The 19370-nt window shown below is 46.5% G+C and overlaps 6 protein-coding genes across 6 annotated transcripts; 3 read left to right on the top strand and 3 right to left on the bottom strand.

The window, feature by feature from the left end:
• Nucleotides 1-2: 2 nt before the first annotated feature.
• On the bottom strand, nucleotides 3-1373 carry FPOAC1_001903 (uncharacterized protein; the record flags this gene model as incomplete). Its single annotated transcript, XM_044846491.1, has 1 exon — nucleotides 3-1373. The coding sequence occupies one exon, from the start codon at nucleotides 1371-1373 to the stop codon at nucleotides 3-5; it is 1371 nt and encodes a 456-aa protein (XP_044712407.1).
• Nucleotides 1374-2032: 659 nt separating this feature from the next.
• Nucleotides 2033-4355, top strand: AGL2_2 (Alpha-glucosidase 2; the record flags this gene model as incomplete). The annotated part of the gene is made up of 3 exons (XM_044846490.1): nucleotides 2033-2111; nucleotides 2156-2762; nucleotides 2813-4355. 3 exons carry the CDS (start codon nucleotides 2033-2035, stop codon nucleotides 4353-4355), a joined length of 2229 nt encoding a protein of 742 aa, XP_044712406.1.
• A 416-nt stretch (nucleotides 4356-4771) lies between these two features.
• FPOAC1_001901 (uncharacterized protein) lies at nucleotides 4772-6349 on the bottom strand (the record flags this gene model as incomplete). Its single annotated transcript, XM_044846489.1, has 3 exons — nucleotides 4772-4930; nucleotides 4984-5204; nucleotides 5251-6349. The coding sequence occupies 3 exons, from the start codon at nucleotides 6347-6349 to the stop codon at nucleotides 4772-4774; spliced, it is 1479 nt and encodes a 492-aa protein (XP_044712405.1).
• Nucleotides 6350-7949: 1600 nt separating this feature from the next.
• Nucleotides 7950-9341, top strand: FPOAC1_001900 (uncharacterized protein; the record flags this gene model as incomplete). Its single annotated transcript, XM_044846488.1, has 1 exon — nucleotides 7950-9341. One exon carries the CDS (start codon nucleotides 7950-7952, stop codon nucleotides 9339-9341), a length of 1392 nt encoding a protein of 463 aa, XP_044712404.1.
• Nucleotides 9342-9996: 655 nt separating this feature from the next.
• On the bottom strand, nucleotides 9997-16829 carry FPOAC1_001899 (uncharacterized protein; the record flags this gene model as incomplete). The annotated part of the gene is made up of 8 exons (XM_044846487.1): nucleotides 9997-10175; nucleotides 10225-10460; nucleotides 10580-10697; nucleotides 10746-13031; nucleotides 13098-14078; nucleotides 14139-16190; nucleotides 16245-16645; nucleotides 16702-16829. 8 exons carry the CDS (start codon nucleotides 16827-16829, stop codon nucleotides 9997-9999), a joined length of 6381 nt encoding a protein of 2126 aa, XP_044712403.1.
• Nucleotides 16830-18321: 1492 nt separating this feature from the next.
• Nucleotides 18322-19099, top strand: FPOAC1_001898 (uncharacterized protein; the record flags this gene model as incomplete). Its single annotated transcript, XM_044846486.1, has 2 exons — nucleotides 18322-18834; nucleotides 18884-19099. The coding sequence occupies 2 exons, from the start codon at nucleotides 18322-18324 to the stop codon at nucleotides 19097-19099; spliced, it is 729 nt and encodes a 242-aa protein (XP_044712402.1).
• Between the last annotated feature and the right edge of the window lie 271 nt (nucleotides 19100-19370).

The raw sequence follows: 19370 nt of genomic DNA, 5'->3' as shown, positions 1-19370 counted from the left end.
GGCTATCTAATTATGCTTCTGAGTCTTGTCTCTGGTGGATCCCAGACAATGTCTTTGACAGACAGCCGCTGTCGAGCGGGCACTTGTATTGTCTTCCCTTGTGGCGATTTAATATTCATATTCTCCTCATTCTTGAACAGAATCATAGACATGAATTTTTTCTTCTCTTCAACGCGACTATTTGTCTCGTGACTGACTTCCAAAGGTTTAATCGCATCCATCGCACGAGTACTGACAGCTTCATAGAGCAGTTTTGCATCATCAGTCTTACCCGCGTGAAAGAGTCCAACGCCCCAACTCGCTATCCCAAGAGGGTCTCCAGTTCCATATGGAGTGAATGCATTGCCAACGTTGTTTACAGACAAACACGCCTTCAGTCCATATTCTTGGATCATCTTGGGTACATGCAGTGTGCCACATTGGCGGCTAAGTGGCGTGTCCTGCTCTGATAACTCATCAGATATTGGCCGACCCATCATGAAGACGTCGCTAGTAGGCAATCCGACAAAGTGAACCGGTAATTTCGTCTTTTGAAGTCTTTCAGAAAATTGACGTAGCTCTTTGTGAGACGCTAGTGTTAGTCTTGTGGCATGTCCGAGAACGACGGTTGGGGCGCCAGAGTAGGTAGGCCAGTTATTGGCAACGAGTTGGTCGACAGTATAACTGAACAATTCCATAGCATCACCTTGCTTGAGGTTGAATTCTGTATGGAAGTCGAGATTCAGGTTGTACGTCAGTGCTGTTTGAATAGCCCATTGTATGTTCTTTTTCTCCAAATCCCCATTCTCTTCCACATACAGTGTGGTCCCTAGGGCATCGATCGACGATCCAAACTCTTCCAGGGCTTTTATAAGGATATTTCGATTCTCATATCCGTGCTCAGTTGAGAAGATCGGATCCTGGGCAAAAGCACAAATCTGCAAATCGACAAACCCTTCAAATTCATTCTTCAACCGAAGCCCTGTTTTCAGAGGCTCTAGTTGCGTGACATGGTCAAGTTCAACAAAGCCTCTAACACATGTTACACCTTGTGTGTAGCTCGTGGTGAGGAGCTGAGACCCTCGCAGGTACAGGTCGTCTGCGGTGTAACGTTTCTTTGCTTCGGCCGTGTTGGACAAGGCTTCGCCAAAGCTTCCTGATTTTGGAACAAGGTCCGAATAGTCCGGGTGTTTGTCAGAAGAAGAGTGATTGCAGGTTAAAAGGTATGGTTTATCGAGATGGATATGCGGATGACAGAGAGAGGGGAGTAAGAGACTGGGGTTTGGAGAAGGTTTGCCAGATGGTTTCATGGACGATACGACGCCCGCTTCTATCTGTATGTCCCATTGTTGTGATGGGTCTTGTAGAGGAAGGATGACGTTTTGTAAGCTCATTTTGGCTGAAACTTCAATAATAACCAAGATCGTGAGATTTGTTAGGTGATAAAGCACTCAGTCGATTACAAGCTGTCATTGACTCTCTATGGTTAGATTGTCGACCAATCACGAGTCTTTATGACTGATTTTGTCAAGGGAGAAAGGTTTGTCCGTACAAGTACATCTATACATCCTGTTTTAGCCGGCTATAAGCATGTCTTCTGTATTATTACCTGCAATTGTTCTCATCTCATTGACTGTATAGATTCTATTATGCAACGGTTACACTTCCCCTCTCCAATTGCTCACTCTTATTCGTGCGCCTGAGGACAACGTCATAACAACCACTGGCTAAAGTCCCGAACGTGGAGAGTAATGGCTGATCCTCCGCACGAGCAGCGTCGATCGTTTCTCGAAGGAGCATTATTCGGGAAACAAACGCCAGCAAAGTTCATCGTCTCCTCCAAGATGCCCAGTTTTCTCCAAATTATGATCGGTCCGAGACACCGTTAAGATGTGGGATCACCACATGATGTTACTTTATGGGCGAGTTTAACCTTGAGTTGATCTTGCTGATCTAAGTTTGCGCAGTGAGGAGAAGAACTTAAAATGTTTATGTCTTCCACTTATCTCTTGGCTTTCTTCAATTGCTGTGCAAATTGATCACAGACGACAAGATGGTCACACTCAAGCGTATCTCTACGGCCGCGATAGTCCTTGGCCAGTCGCTCTCCGCTTTGGCTCAAAGCTCAAGTCGTAAGTTTCTCAATCTCACGAGGTCCCAACGCTGACAATTGTAGCAATCGAGATTGATGGAACCTCATTTGCCCTCAATGGAGAAAATGTCTCGTATCGCTTCCACGTGGACAACACCACAGGTGATCTAATCAACGACCACTATGGTGGCCCCGTCGCGGGAGATACCATAACGGCAGACGTCGGCCCCGTCCAAGGTTGGGTCAATCTCATCGGTCGAGTCCGACGCGAGTTTCCAGACCATGGACGAGGAGACTTCAGACTACCAGCTTTCCAGATCCAACAAGCCAGTGGCACTACAGTCACCGATTTTCGCTACAAGTCGTACGACCTCGTGCAGGGAAAACCTGCATTGCCTGGTCTCCCAGCCACGTTTGGTGATTCTGAGGATGTCTCAAGTCTTATTGTGCACATGTATGACAACTACAGCTCCATCGCTGTGGACTTGACCTATTCTATCTTCCCAAAATATGACGCTATCGTGCGAAGCGTAAATATCACCAACAAAGGAAACACAACTATTACTCTCAAAAAGGTTGCCAGTTGGAGTGTTGACTTCCGACAAGAAGACCTAGATCTTATTGAGATTAGAGGTGATTGGTCCCGTGAGGGCATGCGAGTGCGTCGCAAGGTTGACTATGGCACACAAGGGTAAGTGAAGCTTCTGGAATGACGATCAAGCATACTAACCAGGACTGCAGCTTCCAAAGTTCAACCGGGTACTCTTCTCATCTTCACAACCCTTTTCTCGCGCTTGTTTCCCCAGACACTACTGAATCGCAAGGCGAAGCTTGGGGTTTCTCTCTGGTCTACACCGGTTCATTTGCAGTAGACGTCGAAAAGAGCTCTCAGGGTCTCACTCGTGCTCTTCTCGGTATCAACCCCATTGATTTCTCATGGCCTCTCAAACCTGGTCAAACCTTTACCACACCCGAAGTTGTGTCTGTCTTCTCGAGCAAGGGTGTCGGTGGCATGTCGAGACAGTTCCACCGGCTTTACAGAAAGCACTTGATGAAGAGCAAGTACGCTGAAGAGACTAGACCTGCTCTCCTAAACAGCTGGGAGGGCTTGGCATTTGACATCAACGAGACATCTATCTACAAGATCGCGAAACAATCTGCAGATCTTGGTATCAAACTCTTTGTCATGGATGACGGCTGGTTTGGTAACAAGTACGCTCGAACGATTGATAGGCTCGGTCTTGGTGATTGGCAACCTGACAAGTCTCGCTTCCCCGAAGGTCTCACTCCTCTTGTTGAAGACGTGACCCAGCTTAAAGTGGCCAATTCTTCCGAAACGCTCAAGTTTGGTATCTGGTTCGAGCCAGAGATGGTCAATCCAGAGTCAGACCTGTACAACGAACATCCTGACTGGGCTATCCACTCGGGATCTTATCCCCGAACTGAAACTCGTTGGCAACTTGTTCTCAACCTCGCTTTGCCAGAGGTCCAAGAGTTTGTTATCGACTCTGTTTCCAAGATCCTTAGCGAGTCACCAATTTCATATGTCAAGTGGGATAACAACCGTGGCATTCACGAGACTCCTGATCAGACACTCAACTATAAGTACATGTTGGGCTTGTACCACGTTTTTGAAGTTCTTACCAGTCGTTTCCCTGATGTTCTTTGGGAAGGTTGCGCATCAGGAGGTGGTCGGTTCGACCCAGGCGTTCTTCAATGGTTCCCCCAAATTTGGACATCTGACGATACGGATGCAGTCGAGCGCATCGCAATCCAGTTTGGTACTTCTCTCGCTTATCCCCCTTCTGCAATGGGCGCTCATCTCTCTCATGTCCCCAACCAAGTCACTGGGCGTACAACATCCGTCAAGTTCAGAGCCCACGTTGCCATGATGGGTGGATCATTCGGTGTCGAGCTTGATCCTAGTGATCTGGAAGCTGAAGAGAGAGATCAAATTCCGGGTCTCATCCAGCTATCTGAAAAGATTAACCCCATCGTCATTACAGGTGATTTCTACCGACTGGCCCTTCCTGAGGATACCAAGTATCCAGCTGGACAGTTCATTTCTGAGGACGGCAAGAAAGTTGTATTGTTTGCTTTCCAAACTCGTGCTACTATCAACTTTTCCTGGCCTTGGTTCCGTCTGCAGGGTTTGGATGCAGATGCCAAGTATGTATTAGATGGCAACCAGACTGTTTCTGGTTCAACGCTTATGAACCTTGGCGTTCAGCTGCGGTTTGAGAGAGATTTTGACAGCCAGGTTTTGATATTTAAGAAGCAGTGATTTACTGCAGCTGATAGTACTTTAATTCTTTAACGACTTAACTCAGAAGGTTTCTAAGGCATAAGTCCCGAAGTATACATTTAATATTTGACTATTGTTTAATGATTTCTGAGGCATAAAAGTCCTAAAGTATACATTTAAAAATTAACTCAATAATAAATACAGTTTTTAAACTTTATATACTAATAAAGTTCAAATCAAAAACTTTATTAACATATAAAGTTCAAAAACTGCATTTATTATTAAGTCAATTTTTAAATGTATACTTCGGGACTTATGCCTCGGAAATCACCAAACAAAAGTCAAATATTATATATATACTTCGGGACTTACGCCTCGAAAATCACCAAACAATAACCAAACAATAGGCAAACTTTCCAATTTCATGCGCACGAAGCATGATGTAACATGGGTACCTACAATGGCAGATGTGCGTTGAGAAGCTGCTGTAACTGACGAAGTGTATCGACACTCATCGTCACGTTGACCATCTCGGAGCCTTCTAGTCCGTTGGAAGTAGCCACATCGGGATTGGGGTAGTACCAGCAGGCAATTGCAATAATGGCGTAGATAACCTGCATATGTATGTTAGTTGTGGCTCATATCTGCGAGATCAGTTTCTACATACCACGAGAAGAGCTCCTTCCAACCAGTTGGATTCACCGTCACGGAGAAAGTTTCCAACGACCAGAATAGACAAAACAAGCAGAACAATCATGAAAATCTCAAAGTTGAGATCCATTGGCTTTCCGATGGCCCAGCCAACGAGAACGACGAGCGGACCATTGAAGAGGGCAGTCTGAATAGAGGGGCCCAGGCAGTGATATAGGGCAACATTAATGACTCCGTCTATAATTCATTAGCCACAGCGATTTATCGAGCAGCAAGATCTTACCATAAGCTTCATCGATCGCAGTCAAATGCTCAGCCGCCTTCTCGACAAAGGGCAGAAGGATGAGACCCAAGAACTGATCAGGCACGCCGCTTTCAACAACATGCTCGATTTTCTCAACAAGAAAAATGAGAAGTGCGGTCACAAACACCAAAGCGATAAGAAGAGCGACGATGGTCTCGGTCATGGTGAACTTTGGCTTTTCCATATCCGCTTCACGATCAGCGTCTCGGTGCTCATCCATCTCGATGACTTCGTCAAAGATGCTGTGCTGGCTACTGGCCTGGTACCAGATGTACATGAAGAACGCCATGATCAGTGCAATCGAGGTTGCTTGGCTGATACGCACCACGTCTTCTTGTAGCTTGTCCTCTGTGAACTTTTCGTGTAGCACTCTGAAACCTGGGAAATCAGGTACAACCTCGGCCTTCAGGGCGGAGTAGAATGCGCTTGGGATGAGAAGACCAAAAGCAGCCACAAGCAACAGACCGGTACCAACTTCTGATACAATGGCGTGGAATTTCTGACTGGCTTGCTTGAGACCTCCGACGAAGAAGCAAAGACCGAGACAGAGAAGCAGATTAGTCAGGATACTACCAAGAATAGCGGCTTGAATGATAGGAATGAGGTTTCCTTCGTCTCCATTGTCGTCGGGGGCCTGATTCTCGTGCTTTGCGAGGAGGACGATAAAGAGAATAATCTCAATGATGGATCCAAAGGTCGTCTCAATGAGAATGCCAGCCACTTTGGGCATCTTTCGCGCGAATTCCTGCCCAGCAAAACCCAGAAGGTTGGCCGTCGGTATGACAGCAATGTAGGCGGTAGCGAACTTCCATAGATGCATGCCAGGGAAGAATTGGAGGATAATGGCAACGGGGACAATTGGCCACAAAACGTTCACCCACATGGACGCGGTGCATGAGCTTCTCCAGAGCACAGCGAGGAAATGACGCGGATGGAAACCGCTTCTTCCACTTTCGCCTTCATGTGCAATGTGACTAGAGAGCTGTGGAAGAAGCGGGGTTGATTCGTCTCTATGACCAGAACTGTTGTGTCCATGCCCATGCCCATGCCCATTTCCTGGGAGGATGTTGCTCGCCATTGTGGTTGACGCAGAGGTGATATAAAGGTGGAAACGAATTTGAAAGTGGCAGAAATTGATAGAAGAGAAAGAGTTAAAGATAAGGTTAAAAATGGTTCAAGGAAGTGCTCAGGAGGTTGGGATCATGGTCAACCTGCTGCCGTCTTGACGGTGGTGGTGGCGCAGGCCAGCCAATGGGATTGCGCCAGTGAGACATTTGACAGGGAATCCAGCAAGGATCGAGAGCTGAAATAAAGCTTGTTTTTTTGCGGGCGTCACTGCGTTTTCAGCAGGGATCATCAATTGGCAGACACGAGGGAGTCATTTCTGCGGATTGCAGAGCACTAGTATCGGTCAAGAATAAGTGGATGCTTGGTCTTTTGTGTTTAGTGTCTTTGTGTTAAAGGAAGGATAAGTGGGTTGCATAGCAGGTATGTCTCACAGTGCTTTTGTATTTGTGTGAGATTAAGGTTGCTCTAAGAGCCCTATTTTTCGTGACGAAGCTGCATCTATCGATTTCACATTAGACTTCGAGGGATACCCATATCAATCAAGTATCGGTCAAGAATAATAGAGAATTGAGTATACAAGAGATGATAATCGTGGAGTCTTCTTCGAGCCAGTTGGGAGATGTGGGTGTTCAAAGCACGGAGCGACAAGAGGTTCAAGGTGACCGATATTATGGTCAAGTCATTTTTCCGGATCGGATGGGAATTTCATTAGCGTCAAGAGTGGATAGGGTGTGACAGAAATAAGCCGTCGACCCCTCACGAATACAGCACTGTAAGCGATGCTTTCTGCCATGCTTTTTTGTCCTTTACTAGTACGGAATTCTGGGATCTCTCGAACACGTCGGTGAGACGCGTAGGCTGGGACCGCGATCAACCAATCGATGTCATACGACTTGTTATCGATAAGAGTTTCATGGTGTTTCATGTCAAGTTGAGAATACTACCACTCATTATACGGTTTTGTTCAACAAACTTGATAGTATCAGCTCGGTTGAGACGGCAAGAAAAGACTTGGCTCAAAGTGATAAACAGTCTGCCTTTCATCATCATATGCAGATCTTGTATCATAGCAACTGCAACTCCCCTCGCTTATTGCGTCAGCAACCTTGTTGAGTTGGGGAATTGTTGAGTTTGAAGTGTCTCTCTCTTCGGCAAGTAACAACCTCGAACGATAGTCGGCGTTCGAGACTCTAGAGACTCGTAACTAGTCCATCCTTCATTTAAATCCAATTATAAATATTACCAAAGAGGATACTACTCTATACAAGCCCTAAACCTTTTGTTGGACATGTGAGCATCTACAGTGTTTGTATGACAAATGATAATATCCATCTACCCTATTGTCTCACACGAAGCTGGGAGAAGTTGTTGGTGGATCACCCCTAGTCTAGAGTAGTCTCTTAGAGAGGTTTCCACTACCACTATTGGCCGAGCCATTATGTAAAATTTAGTCTTACCTTGGCTGACGACATTCTGTTCTGTTCTGTGCCCTCGAAAAATATTCTCTTCTCATAAGAAACTGGATCTCCATTTTTGGTTCTCGTTTTCTTTTCTAAAATAAGTAGAACAAATCAAAAAGCAAACGCGAATACATTTGAAAAGAAAACGAAATGAAATCTCCTATCCCTGATTACCTGAACCAAGTGTTGGAGAATGCCCGCCCTATTGAGGGCGGCAAGCCCGCCAGCTACATTGAAACCCTGGCCAAAGCCGACACTTCCAAAGTAGCGGTGGCATTGGCCATGGTAGACGGCCAGGTTTACTCTGCCGGCGACGACGACGTTGAATTTTCCATTCAATCCATCTCCAAAGCCTTTGTCTACGCTCTCGCAATTGAAGATGCTGGTCTTGACAAGGTCCTCGAAAAAATTGGCGTAGAGCCTTCTGGTGACGCGTTCAACAGCCTCTCCCTGGAACGCGGCAGCAACAGACCCATGAACCCCATGATCAACGCTGGAGCCATCGCAGCGCATTCTCTCATTGGAAAACCAGACTGGACTTCTGAGCAGAGAACGGAGCGTATTCTGAACGCGCTTTCACTATTGGCTGGCCGACAATTGCACGTCTGCGAAGAGGTTTACGAGGCCGAGCTACGAGGAGCTGACCGAAACATGGGAATCGGATATATGCTCAAGGCAGCCGGTATCATCACTGGCGACGCGCAGCAAATTGTTAAAGGATACATTCGCCAATGCGCCATCAACGTCAATGTCCGCGACTTGGCCACTATGGCAGCCACTCTCTGCAACGCAGGAATCCACCCCATTTCTGGTGACAGGATCATTCCCCAAGACAGTGTCCGACAAATTCTATCAGTTATGAGTACATGCGGCATGTACGACGCTGCGGGCGATTGGCTCTCACGAATTGGCATTCCAGCCAAGAGCGGTGTGGCTGGTGGTATCATCGGTGCTCTGCCTGGTCAAATGGGTATCGCCGTCTTTTCTCCCAAGCTTGACAGCCGAGGAAACAGTGTACGAGGTGTAGCTATCTGCGAGCAGTTATCTAGCGACATGGGTCTTCACATGATGGATGTTAGCCAAATTGCCCAAGCGACTGTGCGCACATCTGTGGCTACCATTGTCGCAGGCAACAATGAACCTCACCACTCCAACTGCAACAAAGAAATTCTTATTTTTAGCCTGCGCGGTGTCGTCCGCTTTGCAGGATCAGAGCGCCTTACTCGCGAGATTACACGAGTCCTCGGTGCACCAAACCCCGACGATCCCGGTTGTGGAAGCAGCCGTCACGCCTGTGCTATCGTCTTTTCATTCCGCGATGTCTTTTCCTTCAACGCGGTTGCTCAACGAATTATCCAAGCTGATATTACCCGTCTACTCCTCGACGGAAGAACTATAGTCGTGATTGACCCTTCTGGTGTCTTGACCATCGACACGGCACGTGCCGGCAAAAAGCTCAAGGTCGTGGAAACCGAGACAGAGGCACGAGACTTCATCGGAGGAATTGGATGCCATACAGTCAATAAGAGCGATGAATGGTGACTAGGGGCGTATTCCTCAAAGACTCTGGTGAGGAGGCTCTTTGAAGGAAATGGCTTACTTGATGTTATATCTGCAGCTGTCGGGCACAGCAGAGACTATATTGCTCGCGTGCCTTGACAAAGCTGCAAGCGGAAGGGTGGTAGGATCCCTGGTGGCATAGACAAAATTTGGCGACGATGGATATTTTATAGTTAGGGCGCTTGGTGTTTATCAAGGTTTAGATATGAATATAACGATACTGATGAAGCTTCGATTATTAAGACAACTGTTCCTTTTCACTTTTTGTCTCTTGGCTGGTACAATGCCGGCATGTGCCCGTTGAGTGAACGACTCTGCCTCTCCCTTGAAGGTGGTTTGGTGGAAGGAAAGATACACTATAGCAGAGTAACAGCTATGATTGATATGAACGCTGCCGCATCGACACGTGGATGTTAGGGACATACCTGCGAAGCCCAGTGGCACTCTGATATTACATTTGTGTTGAGATGTCTTCAATCTTGGCACGACTAGGTTCATGCTGAAATGGAAAAGAAGCGATTGCAATGTGGCATATAGAAATGAGGTTCATGTCTTCGGTTCTCTGAGACAGATAGTTTTCCAAGAACGTCAATCACTACAACACGACGTTCAATTGGCAATTAAAATGTCATTATCGCTATGTTTCGTCAATGGGTTGCAGTTCACCCGCTGGGGGCAAGCCATTCTGAAAAGATTGCGTCCTGGAGCCGAGCAAAACGATTTGGACTTCCAGTCTGTCCTTATCACCATCATCACGGAAACCCACACAAGGGTATAGCTTTCCAGTCTTTAGCCAGTCATCCTGGAAAGCGTCCCCTGTATTCCAGTCAGAATCAGTAAGTACGAATTGACGAAAATTACTTACCAGACCTGAGCAAATTTCCATTCCGTGTTCGATAGCCTTTACCCGTACCAAAATCCACGCCGCAACCCATAACATCGTTTTCTCTGCAGATGTGTTCGGGGTCCGCAATAATAGCAGCCCAGTCTTTACCCTCATACAAACCTCCGTCGTCTGTGTGGTAGGCCCAAGATCCTGGGTCCCAACCCGGTGCCCGACCTTCTCGAATTTCTGTTCCACAGAAGCCCATCATGAATACTCTAGTTATCATAACGAGTAAGCTACGCGAGTAAAAACAACGAAAAAACAGACAAGCAAACGGATAAAATCTTAGGACACAACCCAGTACAAGCTGCCTGGAAATGGACATATAACTCACTGGTTCTTGGGAAGATGAAGAAGTTTGACCTCAAAATAAAAGCCTGAATCGTTTGGGCCAATAGGTTCTCTAGTGCGGAAACAAAAGTGCGTTGAGAAAGATCCAGAAAATGTTACATCTGCAATAAATTGTTAGAAAGTCTTGATGATATTTATGTGATACTCACCCATGTTGATCGTCCGGGTTTGACCAGGTACTAAACTGTCAGTGAACGATAAGCCAGAGTAGTCGCCGAAAAATATCGACGGTCGAAGAGGTGGTGGCGCCTTGATGCTGTCGTCTATCTTGCTGCGCAGATGTTTTTGAAGATCCAAATGGCCGTATTTCCAAGCAACATCAGTAAGTGTCCAGTTATCTTCGTCAATATAACCTTTTTCCACTGTCTCGTCTAATCCAATTCGATCCAAAATCCAAGTCCAGTCACTCGGCCGGATGTCACAACCGGAACAGACTTTCAAGATAGCTCCCGGGTCGTCATAGGAAAGCTCACCGCGCTTGCCCTTAGCATGCATTAGCAATCTGTAAAGGCAATCTTTGTCTGGATTTCTCATCGCAAACTGAATTGTTGTGAGGCCTTCATCGTCTGGCTCATTCCAGATGACAGACCCTTCCGAGTGATCCAGCAATAGCTGGACAATCGTAGGCTTCTTGTTAGCTAATGCGAAATGTAGCGGCGTATAGTTGTGAAATTCAGTTGCCATTCGTCTAATGTTGATTGACCATGAGGTGAGTAAGATTTCAACAACCGTTTTGAGCCCGCGCTCGCAGGCCCAAGCCAAGGGAGATTGGTCAAAGGTAGTATCACCTTCGACGATATCAAGTATGATGCTGCCATCAGACTGAGAATTTTCATTGCTTGAATCAAGCTCCTCAATACCTATGTGGGCTTTGTGTTGAGATGTTTCACTGGCTGCTGAACCACGCCTTTTAGAATTGAGGGTATCCACGACTTTTCGAATGAACTTATGACACTTGTCTTGGCGGCATGCTTCGATGAAAGCTGTGGCCCCCGAATTGTTCTTGATACGTATGCCAGCCTTGTTCTGCATAAGCCAATCCAACGTGTCATCATTCTCTCGATGGACAGCCATATGCCAAGCAGTATCTCCATTTTTATCTTGTTCGGTGGCATGTTTTGTGGCTGTCTCTCGAATTTGATCTTCCCATCTCGTTCGGAGTTTCTTTTCCGTTTCGAGGCTTGACATAACAATCTGGTTCAGAGCACTTAGACTGCCGATGTCTACTAGATTGATACTAGCCTTGCTGCGTAGTAAAACCAAGCAAACGTCTTTTCTGTTCGCTTTGACAGCAGACTGCAATGGCGTTTCGTCCTCATGATCCTGAACGTCTATCGTCCTCATGACATCTGAGAGCCGCTGAACTATTTCGAGACAGTACCAGTCGCTACGCCACTCGGAAGACGAGGTTGCGTGATGCAAAGCTGTTTTACCCTGAGAGTCGCTTTCGTTCCCTCGATAAGTTTCATTTCGTAATAGGATCATTGCAGATTCTGCGTCGCCGCGTTGGCAAGCGAGTATCATGGGTGAGATTCCATCTTTATCTTGTAGTGACGGGCAGGCACCCGCCATGACAAGACACCTGACTAGTCTGGACTTCTTAGCCGAGACAGCCAAATACAAAGGTGTTTGGCCCCAACTATTGGCAACGTCGATCTGTAAATCAGATTTGGGAGACGTGATTGAGTCCTCCAGGAGATTCAGTAAGAGAGGAAGATCAAAATATCCTAGAAACTTGATTGCATGATGTAAGATATTGTCACGTCCACTTGCTGGCGCCTGGAATTTCTTGTAGTGCTTCAAAAGAAGCTCTCTCCCAACAGAAATATGCTCTTCGTTCTTTTCGTCGAAGTAAGACAATAACGGATTCTCAAATTCGTCCGATGCTTCGGGGCTGAAGTCGAGATTCTTGCCCTCTAATAGGCTAAGGGTGCACTCATAGCATTGTTTGGCTAGTGCCGTATGGATTGGACTCTGCTTCCAAGCGTCTGTATCCTTTCGAACTTGAGGCCTATTGTCTAGGAGAGCGACAATGCACTTTTTGCAATTTCCTTGAACAGAATATTGCTTTGGGTTCTGTGTATTCACATCGATCTTGCAGTTCTTGTGATTTCCTTGTGCAGCTAGATGTAGCGGGCTCATTTCATCTATGCCACCCTTGCATATGGCCAATTTTGCTTCATTATGCAAGTAAGGGAGTAAGATGCGAAGGAAATTGAAGTTTCCAGCTGCTGCCGCAATATGGACAGGACTTCGACGAAATTTATCGGCCCATCGATTTGTTCGGAGATTATCATTCAAGGTAATTTCTAGTCGGCTATCCGGGGGACCCATCTCGGAAATTTTGCGTTTCGGTGTGAATTTGAGGCCTGGACGGGCCGCAGCATAGTGCAGTGGTGTCCATCCAAAGATATCTCGCTCTGTACCATCTTTCACTAGAATAGTATCTTGTAAGCTCGGGGCGTTGTAGATTTAGGTTGAATAACAAGACTTTGACATACCACCCACAAGTAGGGTCCGTAAGTTCAACCAGCGACCTGTTTTGATTTCTACCACCCTACGATGCCAAGTTGTGAATCCAATCTTGTGCATGAAAGACTTGTCTTGCTCGTGTTCGCTCCAGCCCGAGGACCATACGTCGTCAGTCTCTGTGCCGATTTCGAAATCGCGGAATAAGGCCTGTAGCGTTTGGCGACGTCTTTGCAGATCGTAGAATGGAGATAACTTTCTGAGTGAGTCACCGAAATACTCGAATAACCTTTTAAGAAGATCGACGAATTCACTCGGATGTGTTTTTTCCGATGCTCTGCAGACATTGGCCTTTTCAACGTGAAGGGCTGTGAGGTAAACGAACTCCATTGTGTTCACCACAGTGGCCAATGCAAAATATTCATCCTGTCCTATACCATTGTTCTTCACAATACAACCCAGAAGATTAATGTGTCGACTACACTGTTCCCTCTGCTCCGACTCTCTGAAGTTTCCAAAGGGCTTGGGAGCGAGCTGGTCGTAGTCGAGTACAACATTGTTGGGTAGGCAATCGAAGAGACTAAGGGTTGGAATGATACATAAGAGAATATCATCCGTAGTACCGAGCCCTTGTTTTTCGGCATAATTAACGAACTTTGTGAGCTGCCGGTGACTCAGTCTGCGACCAGACTGTGACCTGATGGACGAAGGCAGATCGAACAAACGAGAAGATTCGACTTTGACAAACTCATTTATGTTGATGTCTCCACGGTTGAAAAGGTTCTTTGGTAACAAGCTCCCGATGTTCCATATAAAACAAGTGAAAAGATGCTGTGCCATCACAGTTACCAGGTCAGCGGTTGAGTACTGCACCAAGAACTTGGGCGTATCGGGGCTCGGAAACATTCCAGAACTGTCAGGTATTTCGTACTTGGCAGAGGATTCAGAGCTGTCCAGTCTATCAGAGCTGATAGATAATGCTGAGCCGTCAGGACTTTCGACGTTGCTAGATGCTAAGTGTTATCCGTTAATAGTGACGAATAACAGATGAGAGAAAAGCCGAATGTACCCACGTTTCACACAATTAAAGCCGATATGAAATCGGTCATCCTTCCTCCCGGAGCTAGCATCGTCGTGTTGTCCTTCCATTGTCGTAGGGCTCTCTGACTGTAACCCTTCAACGGCATTGTTCACCCACCAAGATATATCACGATTCAACACTCCGTTACGGTTTTCACCGATCCTCCTACAGTATTCAACATGAGATCCATCGCCAGCACGCCTCCAGTCAGTGTACTGATCTTTGACATTGTCCTTGTCTCGATCTGTTTCAAGGTGATCAGCCCGACGAGCCGTCCAATGGGCCATCCAAAGGGACAAAATTGCTTCTATCTGTCCATTGTCCGCGTTCCATCCATTGGACTGGAAATCTCTTGTAACGTCCAGCTTGACCCAACTAGTGGTCGCATAATCGGAGTTATGGGTCTTCTTATCGGGTTCATGAGAACGAGTGAAAGGAATCTTCAAGGTAAGCTTGTCGTTGACATTGGCAGGTAGTCCTCGTGGGAAAAACTCTTTCATGAACCTTTCGATAGACAGAGTCAATGCTAGTGCTGACTTGGATGTACCATTGGGCCACTTGCACAAGTCTCCCAAACGCTTTCGAACCAAAATTGCTCGCTGACCCTCATCAGTGTGGGTAGCTTGGGAGTCGTGGTTATCAGTAGAGCCCATGATAAAATTGGATTCTGCCACAGCAGTGATATCACGTGGCTTGAAAACAAGCTCGTCCTTTATACTCGCGGGATCAGCGTCTAACTGTTTATGCGACTTGAATGTTACGTCAGATGCCGTGTCGACCTTCCACACAAGCACCTCTGTAGATGGTTTCTGTTTCTCGTCGGACTTAGTTCTGACCATCTTGCTCAAGGCATATTGGAGTATCGAACGGATATCCCATCCTTGTGCAGAACATTGATTCTTCTCAGGTTCATCATGAAATATCTTGCCATTCTGTTCAACTAGTTGGATAGCCAGGTAGTCGAGTTCGTGCTTTTCAAGCACACAATGATGCTTTAGAGTTTTCGTAAGACGGCGACGTATGAGGGCCCTTATGATCGCCATAATGATCATGGCGCCGAGTTGAGAAATAGCGCAGGGCCAGGGGAGACCTCTCAGCCCGATGAACTGAACAGTAAAGCCAGTCCCGCCGAACAGAACTGCTACCAAGGGTAATAGTAACAGCAATGGGAGTTTTGGATCCCTGCCGCCACCTTTCGGTTGACTTGACGATGTATTAGCCGTAGCTGCCTGTACGTTTGCAGGTTCATTCGCAGTGTGGTCAGGTTTCTCCAGACCTTCCAGGTCTTCATGCCGACTCGATGTCATAACTTGACGCCTGGTACCCCCATCGATGATATAGGAACCAAAGTCTTGTTCGCTCACGCGCTGATTGCGTTGAACCCAGATAAGATGGAATTCTTCACGTTGTCCCGAATTGTCGACTCGATTTGAAATAAACCAAACGAGCTCGCGAGTTCGTTTTTCTATCGCTACCGAGCAGGCCAACATGCCTAAAAAAAGAAGGACGGAACCGCCAAGATAACAAGGGAGCCCCCAAGGTTCTGGCTCAAATCCAGCAATAAAGTAGACTGTCGATACAGCAATTACAAGCAGTGCAAGCTGCAATGTTAATGCTACTACGGCAGCTAGAACAAGGTGATAATGGTGGTTTTTCTCGGAGACATCCGCACAGGGAATGTTCAGCTGAAGATTGGGGCTTTTCAAAGTAAGCCAGGGATTTTTCTTTTCCGAATTCTGGCCATCAAGCGTGAGATTTCGACTGGTCATCTGTTTATCGGAGGAGCTTCGGCCATGTAGCGGGGTTCCCTGGCGTGCCCCGTTTCTGCCGGAATTTCCCAAGAGTTCGACTAGAGGTATCTGAGGCTCATGAGAAGTCTCCTGATAGGATCCATGGCTTTCAGAGCTCACCACATCTTGCCCTCGAGCTGTGCCACTTTCAAGATCTCTTGGTGGCTCTACATTTGGTACTGGGATGGCATCTGTCGTTGTCGGTGAAGGACTGAACCATTTGAATAGATTGGGACGACTCTCTGACTGATAGTCTGTAATGAAACTGTCAGCTAACTAATAAGTAGTATGATCTCTATGTGGATTACCTTGGTGATCCATGATCCCCTTCTTTTTCGCAGTTTCGAGCGTATGGATTCCGCAGGAATTCTCCTTGTCGTCCCTTTCAGGTCCATTTGAGAATTGATCAGGACAAACAATGATTTGGCCGATGTATGGCGTACCCATTGTTCGAAGAATTGCCTCTCCGTTGTAAAGTTCACAAACCTCGGTAGAAGTTGAAGACATATACTCAATCTCAGCAGCTGCATGGTTCTCTCGTGCACGTCCAATAACAGCCTTAAATAAGCCGCCACCTTGAACGCGAATAGCGCCTGCGATTGCTGTTATAATACCAAGGGGAATACACGCAAAAATGATATGATCTTCCCAGGTAAACGTTTCGCTGAGGAACTGACGAGCGAATTGTTCCCCGAAAAGTGCTAGGATTCTAAGATACACAATCAGTATTACCAGGAAGAGTGATAACAAGAGTGAGAGACAAACGGGCCAATGTCAGAGAACACATTCAGCAGAAAGTCCGTGTTGTCCTTTTCGTCATCAGCAGCAAAGACAGTCGTGGCTAAGAGAAGTAACAATGCCACTGAGAGGCGAAGAAATGGTGCAGTAGACATTGTCGGCGGAGTCAATGTACCATTGGCTTGAATTTGGAATCTTTTACGTGATGGAAAGGCTTTACTTTGAAAAGGTTTATGGAAAATATGTCAATTTGATGAACTTTGAAGACTTAGGAAGGAAAATTGAACTCCAAAGGAGCGACAACTTCGTCAATATAACAAGGCAAATCGGGCTGCATAGGCTCAAAAGAGCGGAAAAAGATAACCGTAGCAAGTATCAACCATAAACTGTTATGCAGTTGGTATGCCAAAGTAATCAATATTGTGATAACTTGCAGCGGCTGAAGAATAGGTAGGTAGGCTCTGCCTTTTTCAGCTGCTTCAGTAAAAGATGGAAAGTCAGTAGACGTTAGTATCCAATCATTCAATACGCCACCCCGTAGATCGATGCATTGGCTGCTGACGGACCCACGGGAATTGTTTTTTACCTTGAATCTTGTCATTTTTGGTAGCTCATATCATCCGAGCGCTTATAATATTGCATAGCACAACATATGCGTGTCCCTTGACAATACAGACCAGAATTGATCTGCCAGCCTATCAACTTGTTATCCAGAATTGATGTCAGATTGTCCCTCATCACGTCCAATCGGACAGTTAACTTCAAAATCAAGTACAGGAGGACCGACCAGTAATTAGTGTTGATGAGCGGCCCGAATGAAGACATCTGCACAGAAATGAGGAAATTACCTCGGCGATCACCGAAAAGTACAATCTCAAGCCCTTGGCAATTAATCAACTATCTAGGCTGCCAGTTCGATTGCAAATAATGTCCAAAAGCGATTGTACCCAAGTCTTTAGTTACGCAAGCGCGGGTCAGATGAACTGCAGACAGAGTAATATTCCATTTTGACCAACCCATTGTATCTTTGTGGATGATCTTCCAACTCGATTTTGCTGCGATGCCCGTATGGTATCTCATTGGATGAACCCATGGCTCGATGTATGAGCTGAAAAGCTCTCAAACTGCACAAAGCCAGCATTACGATCCATCGGCGAAACAGGTCCCGCCCACCAATCCAATCATCTCACGATGTCACGTTTTATCCTTATTTTCGAAACCTGTCACATGCAAGTAAACAAAAGGGTGCCTTAGTTTAAGGCTGACAATTAGTCAACAGCCCTTGCAAAAACTTGATACCATGCCTCAACAGGGATAGATCAAGGCAGATTTATCTTCAACACGAAGTTTATGGCTAATGATATGGCCTAAAATGGATTAGTGTTGTCAGTGAGCGTTGGTGTAAGCGGAGTTACTGAAGTGCCTTTTAGAGTTATCGCACAAGACAGATGTCCCTGCAGTTAGGACTCGTGCAATGCTTACTGAAATCATGATATAAAGCTATGGACATCCTGTTTCTGTTGGAAATTTCTCTCCATCTTCCTATTACCACCTAATATCGCGACATTGACTCCAGTCAGAATCCACCGTTCGCAATTTCCAACCACAATCAACATATCTTTATCCACATAAATTCACAGAGCCGCCATGTCACATCAACAAGTATATGGACAGTCCCAGCAAGGGATGGCCCCTCAAAATGACTCGGGCACTTTCCCAGGTGGTCGCTTTAGCATCGCCCATCGAGACACCAACGCCGTACTCAACATAGATCTTCAACAACAAGGCACGACGGTGCGTTCCAAATCTGGAGCCATGATTCACATGTCAGGCAGCGTGGAAATATCCGGCAAATCCAAATTCTCTTTTGGAAAACTCTTTACCGGAGGCAACATGTATGAGTCCTTGTACGCTGGACCGGGTCGTGTCGCCCTTGGCCCGACACTCTTTGGAGACATCATCTCGCTGCACATTGATGGTAGCCAATCCTGGGCTATCGGTAAAGACGCTTTCCTTGCCAGCACTTCTGAAGTTACCAAGAAGAGAGAGACTCAAGGACTTGGCAAGGCCTTGTTCTCAGGTGAAGACCTCTTTGTCTTTCGTGTCGAGGGCCAAGGTATCATGTGGCTTACGAGCTTTGGCGCCGTCGACCGACTAGATGTAGGTTTCTGCAACAGTTCTGCCGCTCACATTACTAACCTCACCGCAGCTACAACCAGGCGAGCAGCACATCGTAGACAACGGTCATCTTGTGGCATGGAGCTGCAATTATGCGATCGAAAAGGCCGGAGGTGGAGCCATGACCGGTCTGAAGACAGGAGAGGGTCTGGTCTGTCGTTTCACCGGTCCTGGTTCGGTCTATGTACAAACCCGAAACATGGACGAGTTCCAGTCTTTCATCAAAGCAACTGTCGGAGCTTCTTAAACTTCTCGTTATTCTTTTGAAGGTGGAGAGACTGCCACGATTCTAGACCTTCAGCAAATAAGTTGTGGCATCTCGGCAGAACAGGCTGTATGCCCATCGAAATGCATCAACAACAGATCTCATTAACTATATCCGTCCGGCAATTACTTATTCTTCAAATAGTATTCTGTGATACCAGTTGATGCATTTGATTTTGACCTTCTACCTGTGAACTGCCCCCAAAAATGATGTGCTCAGTAATTGTCGTTGATGGGGCCCGGCTCATGGGTAG

This window comes from Fusarium poae, chromosome 1, assembly GCF_019609905.1.
Source record: "Fusarium poae strain DAOMC 252244 chromosome 1, whole genome shotgun sequence".
Classification (NCBI taxonomy): Eukaryota; Fungi; Ascomycota; class Sordariomycetes; order Hypocreales; family Nectriaceae; genus Fusarium; species Fusarium poae.
This window is presented reverse-complemented; position numbering and strand designations above follow the sequence as displayed.